The sequence below is a fragment of the Eurytemora carolleeae genome, unplaced genomic scaffold (assembly GCF_000591075.1).
Source record: "Eurytemora carolleeae unplaced genomic scaffold, Eaff_2.0 scaffold262, whole genome shotgun sequence".
NCBI lineage: Eukaryota > Metazoa > Arthropoda > Copepoda > Calanoida > Temoridae > Eurytemora > Eurytemora carolleeae.
The window spans coordinates 383,938-402,750 of NW_019396267.1; the positions used below are offsets into that span (position 1 = coordinate 383,938).

At 32.2% G+C, this 18,813-nt stretch overlaps 1 protein-coding gene across 1 annotated transcript; it reads right to left on the reverse strand.

Moving 5' to 3' along the window:
- Positions 1 to 7,508: 7,508 nt before the first annotated feature.
- Positions 7,509 to 14,903, reverse strand: LOC111699737 (3-hydroxybutyryl-CoA dehydratase-like protein, mitochondrial). Its single transcript, XM_023470469.1, has 12 exons — positions 14,869 to 14,903; positions 14,390 to 14,496; positions 13,454 to 13,571; positions 12,863 to 12,903; positions 11,727 to 11,808; positions 11,164 to 11,225; positions 10,389 to 10,471; positions 10,148 to 10,207; positions 9,976 to 10,091; positions 9,166 to 9,255; positions 8,431 to 8,479; positions 7,509 to 7,738 (listed from the first exon to the last, which is right to left on the reverse strand). Exons 1-12 carry the CDS (start codon positions 14,901 to 14,903, stop codon positions 7,685 to 7,687), a joined length of 897 nt encoding a protein of 298 aa, XP_023326237.1. The 3' UTR covers positions 7,509 to 7,684.
- Positions 14,904 to 18,813: the final 3,910 nt, after the last annotated feature.

Here is an 18,813-nt window from a genome sequence, read left to right on the forward strand (position 1 = left end):
CAAAGATTTTAGGACAGAGAGCACCTGCCCCCCTCCATGCTGGGGGGGGGAGGTCCCCTGCAGAAGACCCCCTGACCCGAGGGTCATTCAAAACCCTCAGACCTTTACAAATATAAGATTTTACCAAATTCTTTGTTAATTAATGAATCTTTTCAACACCAAGCATGCTATTCTTCGCCGGGTAAGAGATTTAAAACGATAAACAAATCTTTTTTTAAATCTTTTCCGGTCCCCCATACGTAAATTTTAACCCCCCTCCCCATTTTTCTTTTTTTTTCTGTTGATATATATAAAATTAGGATATTTAGAGAAACAATCTAAGAAAAGACCATGAACATGAACATGATTTCTGCAATTCATATGAAGTTTAGAATAATGTTGATCCGCTCTACTACCCATCCGTCCGTCCTATTGCTCATCCACTATACTGCACATCCGACCTACGAAAGCTGTTTATTTTTGTACTATTTGAGGGTTAGGCTAGGTTAAGAGAATTTCTTGGCCGAGAGCTGTGGCTAGGACGGGCTAGGGGCTGGAGCGCCGCGGCTAGGACAGGCTAGGGGGCCGGACGCTGCGGCCAGAAGTTCATCTAGCAGCTGTAAAACTACGTGCTAGTAGGTCGGATAGGCAGTAGGACGGATGTGCGTAGGTCCAGTCCTTACATTTAAGATTATCAAGAGCACACCATGACAATAATTTTGATTGAATAAACAAAATTAGCTGAGATTTAAATCTATTATTTTATGTATACTGCGATTTAAATTTCTTATTTTATGTATTGCTTTTCTGCGATTTAATTTGTTAGGGTACAACGGGCCATTACAAACAAATATTTTATTAAAAACATTGTAAAATTTAATAAAAATATTGTACATTAATGTGCGTGAATGTATATTTATTGTACGCTTGGATGTTATTTTGAACAGAAGTTCACAAACTTTAAAAATCTTCAGCAAATACATTTCAACTGTTTCAACTGTTGCATAGCTTTCAATAGCTGCCTATACATACCTGTCCATAAGCCTATACAATACATTAGAAGTGAAAGGAGTATTTGAACAAAATAGATTTTCCTTTTCATTAGTTTCTCATTCAGAGATTTAACCACCCTCTTTTCTTTACAAGCTTTGTGCATTTACGTGAAAATTTCATTCAGTTGGGGGGGGGGGGGGGGACCTTTAACCCCCCCCCCCATTCATCCGAGAAGTTCATTTCGATAATAAAATTGCTATTGAAGTTATATTTTTATAAACCACACGCGTTTATAATATTTTGTACAACAATATAAAAATAACTTCAAATCAAATCAAATCAAATCAAATTATATATTTAGCCATAAAATACATGTATTGATGGATATTTATAATAAACATTAACATTAGCAGAAATTACAGTTTATGGCAGGGAGACGGAACTAGCCGAAACTGTTTTCAGTCGGTCTCCCGTACAATCAGTCTTTAATCAAAAAATTTAACTTGAAAAGTTTCACAAAAAATAGATTTAGAAAGGTGAGGGTTCCTTTAAGAAGTCTGGTGGCTAAAAATTAGCGTTTAAAATAAAAGATACGATTCCTGACTGAAAAGATCCACAGGCTGGTCAAGCGAGAAACAAAGCTATAATTGAGAATTAATGAAGTATTTGAGAAACTGAAACAATAAAGTTTATCACATCTAAAGTCTAAATATTTATCAAGCAAGAATTTTTTAACACTAACTTGATAATTTTGTACAGCCTAAATAAATGTTTTTAACAGATCAACCTGTAGGAGGAACTATGGTACAGTTTAGAGGTACACTCTATAGAACTGTGTACTATTATTAGAACACAATTTTTGAGTGTCAGATGGTAGTACCCTGCCTTCATATTTAGAATCTGACAAGAGACAAGGGGTGGATCTTGTGCCTTTGGGGGGATGAAGTAAGGTCAAAGAGGTGGGGGGGAGGGGAGAGTGGCAAGCAACAAAAGTTGGGGTGAGAGTGAGTTATAAAAAGGGATGGGGAATGAGTGAGGTGGGGGGGGAGTGGTCGAATTTTAAAAAACGACCTAAATAGACAAATGTAAATGTATAATTAGTAAACTAGAGAACATTAAAACAAGAATTATACTTTTGTTTCAGTTCAATCATGTCCGAACATTATTTAGCAACTATCATTTTGCTAAAAGCGTCCAAACTGGCAATGAGCATTTCCTCCCCCTCGTATTGGCAACTATACAACAAAACGGAAATACACTTTCTGAGATTCTGTGACTGTGTCATACTCAGATCAAAGATGTTAAATTAACACTAAATGGAAAGACTGTAGTAAATGCCCTACTCCATGGGTTTCTCACATCCTGTATCTATCCAGGTACAACTCAGTTTCACTTTACTATCAATGTCAAAACCGGACACGATCTCGTGAACTATCAATGCCGAACCAATGGTCACGATCTCGTCAGCTATCAATGTCAATGTACACCGTAATATATCTAGGTATGATCAGGTTAACAAATATGGGGATTACTGCATTTATTACAAGACAAATTATGCTGTGAGACCTAGAAACCTGTGGTATAGGAAGACGACTTATAGTGTTAGACTCAAGTTATAATTTTAAACTAGTCCAATGATCATGAGACTCAGTAATTGTATAGTGTACACAGACCCATTTCACTTAATCAGTTGATTTAGAACCTTTGGTAAACATATTACTGCTGCCAGACAACATTAAATCCACATATTATTGCTTAATTGTCGTCTTCGTACTTCAGTTTTATTACTGTCACTGTGTTAGTATCACGACGGGATAGAGAAATCCTTTCGCCATTTTTTTCCACCCAAAATTTCGCATTCTTTCGCATTCTGTTTGTAGAAAACAATGCGAAAAAACAGTGGAATTATTGACATTTATTTACAAAGTCGTTCTTCTTTTCATCAAAAAATAATTTGAAGGATTTTATAATTATTATTTACTATAATGAACATTTCAGACATACATGGCTACCCACAAGTTTGAGATTTCAAGGACGACCTAAAATAATAAAATAATTTTTATATAAAGCCAGAATTTTACTTTACGCCTAATTAGACAAAGAAAGAAATAAGTTTGAATAGAGAACCCAGAATATTAAGAATAGTCTGAGTTTAATCGTGCATGGTCGTCTCTGAAGTCTCATCCTCTGTATTTTAAATATATATATTTTGTTTTTTGTTTTTTAATATTGAAATATTTATTTCTTAAAAATAGCTTAAGTTTAACGTTCCATATGTTGGAAACATCCAAGGTGGCGTTATCTTTTTTTTACATAATTTTTGTGAATTAAACACATTTTAAAGTTTTTATGTTTTATAACGCTTTAAACAGGTTTGGGCTAGATTACATGACAATTTTCCAAAATCCAAAATCGATTAGAAAACAGTGATGATTGTGTAATGTGTATGTATCATTGCAAAGGGTGGGTTACTTGAACTTCTGTCTACAGTCCCTTTATGAGCTTCAATTATACTATCAACTTATCAAGATTAGAGGCGGAAGGTTAAGAGACATGAGATAAGAGAAGGAGCCACAATCTTAAGACAATAATCGGGCTTAATGGATATTAATGACCCCCCCCCCCCCCCAAAAAAAAATGTATTATCCTCCATATTTGGTAAAAATCAAAAATTTCAATAAGAGGAATAAGAGCGTCTGAAATTTTGTGCACATACATATTAGCAGTACCAGGCTTCGCTTTCATTTGAGCCTTATTCTTAATTGAGAGTAAAAGGCAACGATGTTTTAATGTAAAAAGTATGATAATGTACGCAATCCTTTACTAATCGCACGCCAGTACATATTACTTACGTGCAGGTCTGGTACTGCACCACTTTTAAATGTCAATCTGTGTAATTGCAGTTAGGGTCGACATAATGGTTTTATCTTACATTAAAACATTAAAACATTTTTCAAGTTGTATTCTTTTCAAGTTTTCGCTATTAAACGTTTCAATATTTATCCAAAGGGAAAAAAACGAAAAACCGAACCAAAAATCGATAATTTTAACTCTTTCGTTCTTTGCAAATAGTTTAGAAAATCTTTAAAATGAACAATTTTCGAACCTTTTAAAAGTACAGGTTGTCGCACGAAACATGACAGTTGGTAAATAGTTATGAATGTGCTCTTTCACATACTTTATTAGATATTAAAAAACATCTTTTCTAAAACATATTTTACTTTGAAACCAATTTTACTATGGCATGACTCCCATATAATATTTGTAATATTGCATAATTAATATATCAAACAACTTAACAAATTATGGAAGAAGACATTCTAAACTATTCACCAACTGTCATGTTACGTGGGACACCCTGTATAAAAACCCTGAGAAACGAACCAACTTATTGTAGAATGTAATGTTAGGTTTATGAATAAATGCCACACATTATCATATTTCGTGGAACACCCTTTATAATGCAGATACAGCTCGTCCCATGTATCATATTGAATTATCTCCAAGCATTAACGCTAAAATACGCACATAATACTCGAGAAAATTTTCATATTAGCCTTAAAATTTATCTAATTGATTTATAAATTCTAAATTTTCAGATTAGTCCCGTAAATTTTAATTTGAAGCTTTTAACAATTGCAAACTAGAAAATCCTTAACAATTTCATAATTAAATTAAATAAAACACGGTACAAGGGCGTATACAGGTGGGGCAGTGTCCCCACCTAGACCTGTAAAGGGGCGGGGGGCTTACCCCCCCCCTAGAACTCATAGCTATCACACTTTTCAAATCTGAAACTGAAGAGTATTGAAAAAATTTATTTGCTGTTTTATTCCTGCTAGTTTTGTTTGCAGGAGAGGTAAAGTAATACTTGTAAGGTAATTGGACTGTATGTGTACCTTTAAAGTATCCAAGAAGCCAAATTTTGAAATTACGGTACAAATTTTGGCCCCCCCCCCCTANTATGGCACTTGGCGTATACTTTGCCCCCCCCCCCCGCCAGATTTATTACTGTATATACCCTTGATTACTACAATCATTTCACAGTTTGCACAATGAGCGCTAGAAACTGAAAATATAGAAATAAGAATAGAACGGTAGCAAATGTTCCGCACGTTTCTGAAAATTATTCATCCACTAATGAGCCCAGACCGTACTTGGATTGTTGCTGGGCTATCAACTATTCATACTTGCTTGTATCACTGGATATCGTTTTTGACATGAGTAATTGGAAATAACTTCGTTTCGGAATATTTTAGTTCATATGTAAACGTTGGTATATTGTTGAAAATATGTTGTTCATTCCAGTCTTCTAAAATTTTCTAACTGCAGGATAAGCTCAATTTTCTAAATTTGTCATTATAGCATTGCAGTAAAAGGGATTGTCGACCTTTTTCAGAATACTCATATTACTGTTTTTATCAAGTAGAGAACAATTAAGCGTGTCGTATTGTCCAAAATGCTTTGTAGTCCAAAAATCTACATTTTCCTAGAAAACTCCGGAGAGACCAGGTTTTGCTTGAAACCACTTTATTTTTAAATTCTAAAAGGAACTGTAGAGTGTAGACACAAGGCGGAAGACATCATAGTTTTCTGTTCAGAAAAGTATTAAAGTTTTACATTTTCTTTCATTAACTTGATATGAATAAATCCGCTTATAGTCACATTTTTTTTAGAGAAACCACAATTGTGGGGAAATACAGTGAAACCCTTAATAACGAATACATCGGAAAAATTTATCAAATGTCGTCTTGACAATTTTTCAATGTTTATACTATATTACGTAAATTTCAGTATTTGCGAAAATAAATAATTAGCCATGAACAGTTTTAAAGAGTTTCATATAATCATTTAATTAAAAAACTAAATATCTGCAACATTCCATTATCAGAAAGTGAAGAATACGACATTTGATGAATTCTTTCGATGTATTCGTTATTAAGGGTTTCACTGTAGGATTTTTCATATTTTTGCTTTAAGACAAAGGTGTTTAAAGGGAACCAGTACAGTGATGATTGTGTAATGTGTATGTATCATTGCAAATGGTAGGTTACTTGAAATTCTGTATAGTCTCTTTATGAGCTTCATTTACTATCAACTTATCAAGATTAGAGGCGGAAGGTTAAGAGACATGAGATAAGAGAAGGAGCCACAATCTTAAGACAATAATCGGGCTTAATGGATATTAATGANAACCTCTGGTATAGATTACCGTGCAATTGTTAAACTTGCTTCCAATGCATCGTCCGCCTGCCTGGCAACCAGACCCATGCTGACAGCTTCACCTGCTGTTACAAGTCGCCCAGTTAACAGTAGCTCAGCTGCTACCTGATAAATCAATCTTACATTTACAAAGACGACATTTATAAAGTCATTTTTCTAACCTGGGGACCCGCAAGTTGTGGTAGAAAATGTGTTGCGGCCATTCCCGGATGTAATCCTAACTTTTAAAAAAATAATCAGAATGTTGCAGTTATAATGGTATCCCCGAAAGCATGGGGGGAAGGGGGAGTGACATTGATCTAAAATATTAACCCCCTCCCCACTTGGCATCAAATAGAAACATTATCTGAATATGAATAGAAAAAAATTGATTTTACTCGCCACAAACTTTATACTGAATATACAGAATTACCCACAAAGGATGAGACTTCAGAGACGACTGCCTAGGTTGTAAATTATTTCCTGCAAGAGTTAATTTTACTTTTTAATTATGTCATTGTGTTTTGTGCAGATATAAGCATTAAAAAATTCCTGTAAAAGTTTAAAGGAAATGAGTTTCTGCCACAAACTCATTTTTTCCCCTATAACTTTGTAACCCAATGTCGTAGACTTTGATATTTCAAACTATAAAATCTGTTACATCAAAAAATAAGTTTGACGTATCAACGATTTAATCTGTATACAATACTGTAAACAATGTGACACATTCTTCAGTGATTGATCATTTTTTGGGAAATGATCGGTTATTTAATGCTGTAGTTGAAGCAGATGTTATTGTAGATGTAATTATTGATGATATATGTAAAAACTAACTAAGTTTTTATTTTTTATTTTATTTTATTGTTTTCGACTATATATTAATTCTATATTTTACATGTTATATATCTCATTTCTCGTTGATTTTAAATTGTACCATTATAATTGTGTACGAATAAATAAATAAATAAATAAATAAATCTATTAGGTTGCAAAGAGATTTGGATTAGAAAGCTTGAGTTTGTGGAAAAACTCATAAAACCTCTTTGAAAACCTAAAATTCCATTTTCTAATTATTAAATCTTAAAAATGTTTAACAGTCAAAATCAGAAATTCGTTATTAGATTTTTGAATTCATGAATTTGAAATCAAGTAAATATTTATCATAAAAGTTTAGCGCAGGAACAGATTTAAAAGAAATAAAAAAGTACATTTCGAATTTTTAAAATCTATTAACATCAAAATAAACATTAGAATTTACACAAAAAATAATAGAGAAAATTACTTATTATTTCAAAGAAATAATTTTGAGAAAGATTCACAATTAAACAAATAAATTGAAAAATTAGGTTACACTATCTTTCATGGATTTAAAAAATTTCAATTAAAATAATTGATTTAATTTCAAAAGACCACATTTTTTGTCTTCGAAAAATCTCCCCTTCACTTAATGTGGAAGAAGAATCAGACTTTTTCAAATGATTTAAGAATTAAATTGTTTAGGTCAGCGCGGTTAATTTCCGGTAAAAACCGGTTTTCTCTTCTCCTGCAGTGCCGTTACTCCCTCCTGAAAGTATTACAAAAAATGAAAGTTTGGTTGAAAAAATATTTTGGCGCCTTTTTGATCAACATTACTGACATCTGCGATCCCTCAGCAGAGGGACGTTAAATTACTTAACGTCCCTTAGGATAATTTAGTAAAATAGAACTCTGCTATGAGAAGATTTCGAGAAAAAATTCGCGCATTATAATTCAAACTTTGCATCATCATATTCAAATATTTGCAGATTTTCATTTAAGTTTAAACCATTGTGGGTTACATCCAAGGAGCATGAAATAAAAGGGAGATACAACTGACGCGGTCCCCCCTACCAAATGATTATACAATATATATGCTTTGCAGACGGGTACTCCATTTGTAAAAGAAGTATTCAGAATAGGTTATTATATACGCGTTTATTGTAAATCAGACAAATATATCTTATTCAAATAAAGTATTGTCTGCAAAGCATGTAAAATCATATGGTAGGGCGGGCTGCGTCAGTTATATCTCCCTTCTATTTCATACTCCTTGGTTACGTTACCCTCTCTATATATATATATATATCTTAATAATTTATAGATGAAAATTTGACAGTTTAACTTTTCTCGCAACTCGCCAAACAAAAACTCTCTAAACAGAAATATCCAAGATAGAGACAATAAATGATGTCAAATCAATTTTTAGATAAATACAACAATTTGATCAATTGAAATTACCTTTAAATCTTGGGAGGGGTAACACTCAGCCTGGGCTGTAGCTTCCCTCCTGAATTCAGATAAATTTTTTTTTAAATTATCAAAACATTTTATTCAGCATTATTTTTTTTATATTGAGTAAAGGAGACTCTGATAAATTCTTTACATACAGGGTTACCCACAAAGGATGAGACTGTAAAGACGACCCACAACTCTAAAATATGACGTATTGAAGCTTGCACTCAATTGAGTATTTCGATGGTTTACTAATTGATTAACCACAGAAATAACCCAGTTTCGGTCCACAAGGAACCCTAATTGCAAGGAAATGGACTAAACAAATTCCGTTCCATCATCTATGAAGTCTCATTCTTTGTGGGTAACCCTGTGGGTCAAAAAGGGTACTATGTACAAAGTACATTATACAGTAAGAACCAGAAAACTGTAAAGTAGGAAGACGCCATTATAACACAATATTTACGCTGAATTTGATGTTGTTACAAACCAGATAGTTTGACTATAAGTAGCTCAAAAATCATTTGTACATTGTCAATGGATTTTTAACAACAAAAATAAATCAATGGGGGTGGGGGCAAAAATGGAAAAGCGCAAATCCCCCCTTCCCCTTTAGGAGCTCCTAGGGGGAGGCAAAATTTCAACTGTAAATTCAAAAAATTTGGCATAAGTATGAGATACGTTAGATCTGTTAGAATTTATAAATTTATAAATAACTTGATTGATTAGTTTATGAATTACCTGTAAGCCTGGTCCAGCCCCAAGTCCTGTTTCGACCTTAAGGTTTCCAAGGTTGTACGTACTGCTATAGGAGCAGAATTACAAATATCCCTAGAAGCAAAATAACGTCAAAATATTCTCAGAATAACGGTAAAAAAAACGTCAAAATATCCTCAAAATAACGGTAAAGAACGTCAAAATATCCTCAGAATAACGGTAAAAAACGTCAAAATATCCTCAGAATAACGGTAAAAAACGTCCAAATATCCTCGGAATAACGTCAAAACTACGTTAAAGGGAATAAGGAATAATTTTATATTTCGGTGGCTCCACAAAACAAATTTGTATGTCAGAATTCATCTTTAGCCCTGATCGATGCCTGCTAAATCAACTAACGCAGGCCTAATTGTTTTCTGCTATTGTAGTCTGGCTAGTTAGTAGGTCAGAAGTTCTGTAGAGAGGATGTTGCGTATAGACGATGTAACATTACCCTCAAGTCTTATCTTTAAACATTAAAAAGGATCTTTAGAGGCTGGATTTAATGAATAAAAAGAGAAATAGGTCTCTGGTTTGCACAAAACAGACTAATTAAGTTTAACCAATTGTAGTTCAACGACTTCTAGCTTACAAAATCCAACCTCAGGGGCCAAATTAAAAGAATTTGAGCCGCGTCTTAAAATTTGAGAGGCGGCTCTAACATATGGTTGGTTCCACTTGATATTTTATTCCGTGTTTAATTCGAGATTTGAGCCAGCGCTCAATTGGAACCGCTTTTTGGCGGTTCTGCGACGCAGTTTAAGTTCTTCAAATCCAACCTCTGGTATAGATTACCGTGCAATTGTTAAACTTGCTTCCAATGCATCGTCCGCCTGCCTGGCAACCAGACCCATGCTGACAGCTTCACCTGCTGTTACAAGTCGCCCAGTTAACAGTAGCTCAGCTGCTACCTGATAAATCAATCTTACATTTACAAAGACGACATTTATAAAGTCATTTTTCTAACCTGGGGACCCGCAAGTTGTGGTAGAAAATGTGTTGCGGCCATTCCCGGATGTAATCCTAACTTTTAAAAAAATAATCAGAATGTTGCAGTTATAATGGTATCCCCGAAAGCATATTTATTACATCCTGGATATTGATAAGATGCAATAATTGATCCTTAGAATCTATATTAAATAATGATGCAGATATAAAACTTCTTTCTTGAGATATTTGACAAGGATGATGCAAGTTTAATGTTAAACCTTAGTAAATGTTAATCCCATCTTAGCTTGGGATGATGCAACTCTAATATCTGCTCCTCCCAAAGCCAGGCAGAATCCAGCTCCTTAAAAAAATGGATTGAAATGTTTTATCATTTATATACTAACACAATATAAGCAATTTCTTTGATTTTGTTTTAATAAAGCAGATATATTGGAAATAAACATATTTTGTCTGTATGCACTGTACGTATAACTGTACAATTCCAAGGTTTCATGTTAATTGGTATATTTTAAATTGTAACTTAAGTCGTCTTCCTATCCTACATTTTAATGGGTCTCCTTAAACATACATGAGCACTGAAACAAAAATCATCATTTTTTAGAATTTAATCGAATCAGATAATCGACTTTAACTTCACATTGTTGTATATATGAGTTTGTAGAACCCCAGTAAATTCCAGGGATATGTATAGTTGTCTACAGGTCGCCTAGTTAGCTAGTGTGTACACTGTACATTTACAATGGTTTAATAATATATAACAGTACAGGAGTCTTGAGATTCTAGCCTAACATACAGTAAAATAATCAAATATGCAGTACGCTAAACAGGCGTATACAAGGGGTGGGGAGGGGGGGGGGCAGTGTTGGCTCTAGTCTGCACCCCTGGATTAGTTAAATCTACGATTTCTAGGGGGTTACAGACTTACCCAGATTACCCCTCTGGAAAGAAAAAAGTCCCCGGAAAATTTCCTGTATATGCCTCTAAGTAAAGTATGATTTTTTACATGATGATGACCCTTTATAAATATTATACCTACTGCAGCACCATTTATTGCGGCGATTATAGGAACTTCCAATGTTCGGAGAACAAGAAATCTTAAAACAGACAATTTGTTGATTAGGGATCTTTGTTGAAAATTAGAAAATTTTGAATAAAATAATTAACACGTATTTTGTTTAGTCCCGTACTCGTTTTATATTTTATTTTGATCTACAGTTTAAAAACTCTAATGTTCAATTTCAAGTAAGTTCATTGATGTGGCATGTCTGATAAACAATGGTACCCTAAAAATTTTGTCTGATCAAGTATGAATTAGATATTCATGGCTGTTGTTTTTAAAAACTGATGAATATGCGGCTTCTCTAATAAGCTGCTATTGCTTAAAAAATAAAAAAGTTATCAGAATCAAATCAAGGAAGACGATATGTTATCTTCCACATTGTTGATCAAATAAATTTATTAAGGGTACCGTTGTGAATCCAGCATGCTTTTTTTACATAATGTAAGTCAAGTGTACTTAAAGATTTTCTTGAAAGTTGTCTTACTGTCCTAAAGCGGAAAGCTGTGTTTATTCCTGAATGTCGTCTTCGATTCACCTTTGATAAAATTGTTGCATAATCTGAATATTATTGTCTGGAGTATCCCTGTGCCTTTGCAGTAACCAATCCAGGTCCCCCCCTAGATAGGGATGGACATTGATTTTAACAATAACAATAACAAAAACAAAAACAAAAAACAAAAAACAAAAAACAAAAAACAAAAAACAAAAACAAAAACAAAAACAAAAACAAAAACAAAAACAAAAACAAAAACAAAAACAAAAACAAAAACAAAAACAAAAACAAAAACAAAAACAAAAACAAAAACAAAAACAAAAACAAAAACAAAAACAAAAACAAAAACAAAAACAAAAACAAAAACAAAAACAAAAACAAAAACAAAAACAAAAACAAAAACAAAAACAAAAACAAAAACAAAAACAAAAACAAAAACAAAAACAAAAACAAAAACAAAAACAAAAACAAAAACAAAAACAAAAACAAAAACAAAAACAAAAACAAAAACAAAAACAAAAACAAAAACAAAAACAAAAACAAAAACAAAAACAAAAACAAAAACAAAAACAAAAACAAAAACAAAAACAAAAACAAAAACAAAAACAAAAACAAAAACAAAAACAAAAACAAAAACAAAAACAAAAACAAAAACAAAAACAAAAACAAAAACAAAAACAAAAACAAAAACAAAAACAAAAACAAAAACAAAAACAAAAACAAAAACAAAAACAAAAACAAAAACAAAAACAAAAACAAAAACAAAAACAAAAACAAAAACAAAAACAAAAACAAAAACAAAAACAAAAACAAAAACAAAAACAAAAACAAAAACAAAAACAAAAACAAAAACAAAAACAAAAACAAAAACAAAAACAAAAACAAAAACAAAAACAAAAACAAAAACAAAAACAAAAACAAAAACAAAAACAAAAACAAAAACAAAAACAAAAACAAAAACAATAACAATAACAATAACAATAACAATAACAATAACAATAACAATAACAATAACAATAACAATAACAATAACAATAACAATAACAATAACAATAACAATAACAAAAACAAAAACAATAACAAAAACAATAACAAAAACAATAACAATAACAATAACAATAACAATAACAATAACAAAAACAATAATAATAATAATAACAATATTATAATAATTATACCTGCGCTAAAAGCTTTCCCTGCTCCTGTTATTATAGCAGCTCTTTTCAAAATATTTTTATTGATTATCATTAATTGAAACAATTTCAGGCCTGGCTATTTATTTTTCTTGTAAACGATTAAAACAATTATTATTATTATTACCAATCAACCTACAGGTTGTCTTTACAAACTCTAGAACCATACATTTTAAAGGAATACTAAAGACTTAAGATTGTACTATAATGTTACTACAATTGGTACTACAATGGTAATACAATTGGTACTACAATTGGTACTACAAAATGGTACTACAATGGTACTACTTTAAAACATTTCTCTGACCAAGTATGCATGCGTCTTCTCTTTAAAAACTGATAATTTTAAATTGTAGTTTCTATTAATTAGAAGTGACGTGTAGGCTAAAAATGGAGGAAATTGTGAGAATTAGCTAAACAATTACGACAATATACATTAATAATCAGTTAAAGATTTGTAGGGTACTGTTGTGCATTGGGCAATGGCCATGCCCTTCTATAAATAAAGGGTTTCTTGAAACTGGAACAACAGTTCCTTTAAACAAAATAAAATATTGGAAATTTTAAAAGATTTTCCTAATTGTTTTATTTTTGAGCTCGGTCACGTGAGCTGTGAGCTGGTCCCCCATTGGTTCAGTCAGGGCGTTTAGTTTACTCGGATTATTCAGGGTTATCACGGCGATTTTCTGGTCATCTAAACATTTAGAGACTAATTTAGAGACTCAATCTGTAATGTTCTAATCCCTACAACTTTGCAACCTGATGGTGTGAAACTTTGAAATTTCGAACCCTCAGTAGCCAATCTAAAAAAATACAGAGAAAAAGCATATAAAATGTCGTCTTGATATTAAATAGGATGAGAATACGACATTAAAAACAACTCTTGCTATGTATTCATATATCTGGGATTGGCTGTTACAGAATTCATAGTTTCGAATATCATGATATCAGGTTCCAAAGAAGAAGGACAACATTTGTGTAATAGAAAGTTATTCAAAGTTATGCACACATATATATGTGCAATGTGTATTCATAATGCTCGTGTTATATATGTCAATATATTTATGTAATTAGATAACAATAATGCTTGTGTTATATGTGTAAATATATTTATGTAATTAAATAACAATGAGGCTCGTGTTATATATGTAGATATATTTATGTAATTAGATAACAATAATGCTCGTGTTATATGTAGATATATTTATGTAATTAGATAACAATAATGCTCGTGGACGTGATATATATGTCAATATATTTATGTAATTAGATAACAAATGCTCGTGTTATATATTCAATATATTTATGTAATTAGATAACAATAATGCTCGTGTTATATATGTAGATATATTTATGTAACTAGATAACAATAATGCTTGTGTTATAGATGTCAATATATAACACGAGCAATAAGAATTCCGAGAAAGGACTCGGCAATCGGGAAGCGAAGCCTTCCCACCAATCCCAAGGTACCTGCGATGCTTAATTATTAATTGTGTATACATATATTACCTAAAAAGTTTGATGTTACAAGATCCGATTTCCCTCTCTCAGAAGATCGTAGTAAACATCTAAAAGACATAAAATTTCCAATTTTTGGCTTAACAGCAAACATTATTCTGAAAGAAAAATATTTAAAATTTTCGTTTTAATTATCATTGGGTTTTGGGTGGGACCGGGGAGGGCCGGGGAGTTGGTGCTCAGAACTCGTTGGAAATTGAAAAACTATAGATTTTACTGACCCAGGGGCCAAATGCCCCCCATTTCCCCCCCCCCCCCCCGCTATGTTTCTGTACCCCTAAGAAATTTATATTACTGACAATTTCACGGTCATACTCATAACAACAGTGTAAAGTTCACAGTGCACTAAAATTAAAAGTATGTCTGTACTGTATAAAATACAGAGGTTATGGAGTGCAAAGAAAGCACTTGTAAAAGCTTAAATACGTAAATGCAGCCTCATAGGGTGGGGGGGGGGTCACATTTCTTACCTTATAACCTTCCCCTCTTTACTTTCGAACTTCATATCATTAAAGTTAGATAGACGTATATTTTAAGACCATGACATCCGTATAAATATTGATCATAATAATAACCTTTATTCATGAATGATAAAAGCTGTCGATTTTGAATTTAATATTGTGGAACTTTCTAAAAAAGATCTATGTCTTTTTATAAAAGATATGTTAATTTTTATTCATTGCAGTTGTTAAATATTAATTAAATATTACATTTTACCGTACATTTGTACTTTGAAATTTGAGTCCAAACTTTAAGCAAAAAAAGACGACATCCAAGATTGCGGGTGGTAAAAACATTCATGATTTTGTAGAAATAATTTTACTTCAGATATAAATTTCTTAAAAAAAGCAATAATTTTTGAAATTTCAGAAAATATAAATAAAAATTTTAAATCATAAATTTTTCTCGAAAACGAATCCCCGTTACCGCCCAAATTGCTCGGAAGACATGTTTGAAATTTCATAAGTTGTTTGTGAGCCATCCGGTGAAAAGGCTTTTAGGTAAACCCTACTATTTAGCAGTTATAAAGTGTTATTCGATGTTTAAATTAATTATTCGGTTTCTTTAAAGTTAGATTTTTATTTATTAGTTTTGTTTTCTCTTCCGAATTATCGTTATTTAACGAAATAAAGTGTTTTTTTCATCAAGTTTTTCTTAGCACGTTTTACGCTATTAATGGAGCTTACATGACAATTAGATCAAAATTATTGTTGTCTACATTTCATGGGGTTTGACTAGTTTGGCACACTTACTTAGGAATTAGATTTAATTAAAACTACATTTTGTTTTGATAGTGGTGACTTAATCTTAGTCATCTTTGCCACACCCGCCATTATCCCTATTCCGGATATAAAACATTGTGCAATAGTTTTTATTTATTAATTGTACTCTCTTTTATACTCATATTATGCTAATTGAATTACTTCAATGATGCTTATTAAAGTTATATTTAAATTTCTACCCCCCCCCCCCCCCCCCCCCCNATTTTTTTAACGATAAGTTAATGATTGAAAAGAAAGTAAAACAAAGGATTCGCCAAGAATTGTGGATCATGGATCGAGATTTTCAATACACTAGAAGGGGATAATAAGGATTTAAACCTTGTGTTTTTTGTTAATCCCATTTGTAAACAATATAGATTTATGTTTTTCTTTAACAAAAGTTGTTAGAAGAAGAAAAGAAGTATTTTATAAAATTAAACAAGTCAAAGATAGATTACAAGCGTGTAATTTTTTTTAAAGTTTATCTTGGTTCCAAACCGGATCTGGATCCAAAGCAGGATGCAGGCCACAAACACTTTTTAAGATTTATAGATTTTTTTAACAGGTATAAATGTGTTAATTGTTTTTTCTTTTTTTTTGGTTTATGTTCAATTCTTACACCCCTGGCTCATTTTCATGGGAAAACTTGATAAACCATTTAGAGATAAGAAAAGTTTTAATATTCTTTAATTAGTTAGCATTGCGTTGAAGGCGAAAGTTTTTAAGTGTTCGTAGTAATGTTGTCCTTTGTATCCGGAACCAGGAAGCCAAAGTGTTACGGATCCAACGGATCCTGATCCATTCACTGACAGGAACTGTAATATAAACATTAACAGATTTTCCCGGAAAGTACACCCCCCCCCTCATTAAAAATATGACTTTGTATGGTATGATTACTCAGCATTTTTTATTTGATTTTTATAAGTGAATTTGGTAAATTGAGTNCCCCCCCTCCAGTGACTGGAGTTGGTTCTTTGAAATTAATTCTTAAATTCCTAATTATTGGATTTAATTAGGGACTCTAATTTCAAGTGACCCTCCATCCAAAGATTTAAAACAATACCCAAGACACATTAAACAGATAATAATGTGGAAGATATCGTCGTTTTACTGTCTCAGTGTTTATTTCTGCGAGTTTCTCCATTGTTTTTATAAACAAGGAAAGCTCAAGTCACTGTCCATTTAAATGTTAAGAAGGGATTTGTGGGAGTCAAGTAGGAATTTGTATGTTCTGAAAGTAGTCGGTAGGTCTAAACATTTAACAACAGATTTTATAAAGGAAATAAATGAATGACTGCAAGATTTGCTAAATAAAATATGCACGATTCTTAGGAATTCTGCGCCCTAAACAATTTAATGCTATTCCGGTTATATTCCTGCTTTATTCGGTAAATTTTGATCTTATCATTTTTATCAAATCTGTCGTTGATTAAAATATAGACAAGGAAAGACATTTTCCGCTGAAAGTTTTTTCTTCATTTTGCTTATGGTCATTATTTGTGATTCTTATAAGTAAAAAAAATGTGGAAAACATATTTCCCCCCAATTATCATGTTTTTTTTTTAGCTTTTTCGCCAAAAAGTCTGATTCAAATAGCAGGTTAGTTGTTTGACTTGCGTCTAAGTTGAGTAGTTTGACTTTTAGAGGGAAATCTTGATTTCCGGGCAAAGCTGGGTTCCAAATCTTGTATATAATTATACAATACTTGTGCGGACAAATGTATTTAGAAGAACAAATTTAAAATTCCTTTTCTTTAAAATAGCTAAATCGGCATGCCGTGATTCAAAACTTAAAAAAATAATTTTTTTAATATTCCATTAATTTATTTCTCTTTGCTGTTATAAGACTTTTACACCCCCCTACTGACATGTTCTAATTTACTAATAAATACTAGGCCTTTAGGTCGCCCCCTTTTCTTCTCTAACTTTAATTAAGCATAAGAAATACAATTAAAAAAAAAAAATACAGAAAATGATTTTAGTTAGAAATGCATATTAATCATATTTCTTTGAACAGCCATTGTTTTCTTAGTAATTTAATTTCTTAATGTTGATCAACAATCATATGTCGAAAAGAAGTTTTCTTATTTCGTTTATTTTTTTTGATATGGAGAAATGCAATAAAATTAATTAGTTTTATTCGTAAGAAAATGGATGGTAAGTTTTAGTACTGAGCGGTTTAACAGATTTAGTGACGCAACATGTCCTTGGGATGCTTGAAGGCCTAACTTTCGGCCTGAGTTGCGCGCCGCGCGCATGGGTGACCTTGGACGCGCATCAAACCCTAGCCAAGGGGGGGAAAATGTGATCTTACATTCCTAAAAATCTGGAAAAATTATGGGAGCTTTTTACGGAAATACTTTTTTTTGCGAAATGGAAAAAGTTTTAATATCTTCAGGTTTTCAAAATCTCTATTCACATAACAGAAATCTATTTTTCATTAGTTTTTTTTGTTTCCTCTGCCTCTTTTTTAACTTCGAGAGTTCATTTTTTTATTTTGTATTTCGTATTCATAATTTCCTCCTTTTTTTGGCCATATCTTACGGTACTAAAGAAGTGTAGGTGCCCCCCCCCCCTGTGCTGTGGAATTTCAAGGACTTCTCTAGGTTTGCACAGTTGATTTTAGAACGCCGAGATATTCACATATATACATATATATATATATGTGTTACAGTTAACACTGCAGTTTTTTTACTGTGATTTTATATTTTAAGATATATATATGTTTTTAAGGAAACAAGGAAACAGATATGGTCCGTAAACTCCTTCCTTAAACATTTTTTAAAATTCACTTTATTTCAAGTAGAAAAAAATAGGTCTTCAACATAAATTCCTAATAAAGATGGGGGGGGGGGGGTGTTGTAGCGTACAGTTTGGGTGTCCGTAACTATACGGTTCAATGACCTCCCAGGTTTAAAATCTGCTTCCCGTTACTTCAGCAGTGTTAGTAGATTTTCACAGGAACTAACCGTAAAGGAAAGAAATTGTTTTGCAAGCTTCAAATTCATTCATTTATTCTCCACGTGTTAATGTCAACAGGGGAAAGGGTGGGGTGTGAGTCACAAAGTACGTATATAACAGGTTTGAGAATCTGAGACAAACCCCTTAACCTCCTCATTTTCCCCCCCCGCATCACCTCTTGTCCACTGGTTTT

Bases quoted from the DNA above. Each gene is read 5' to 3' on its own strand.
- LOC111699737 (XM_023470469.1), bottom strand. From the start codon at position 14,903: ATGAAGTTCGAAAGTAAAGAGGGGAAGGTTATAAG. The intron at 10,472-11,163 runs GTATAATATTTA...CATTTTTTTAAG, and splicing joins AATAAATGGTGCTGCAGTAG to GAGCTGGATTCTGCCTGGCT. The intron at 10,208-10,388 runs GTTTAACATTAA...TTTTTTTAAAAG, and splicing joins TGGGATTAACATTTACTAAG to TTAGGATTACATCCGGGAAT.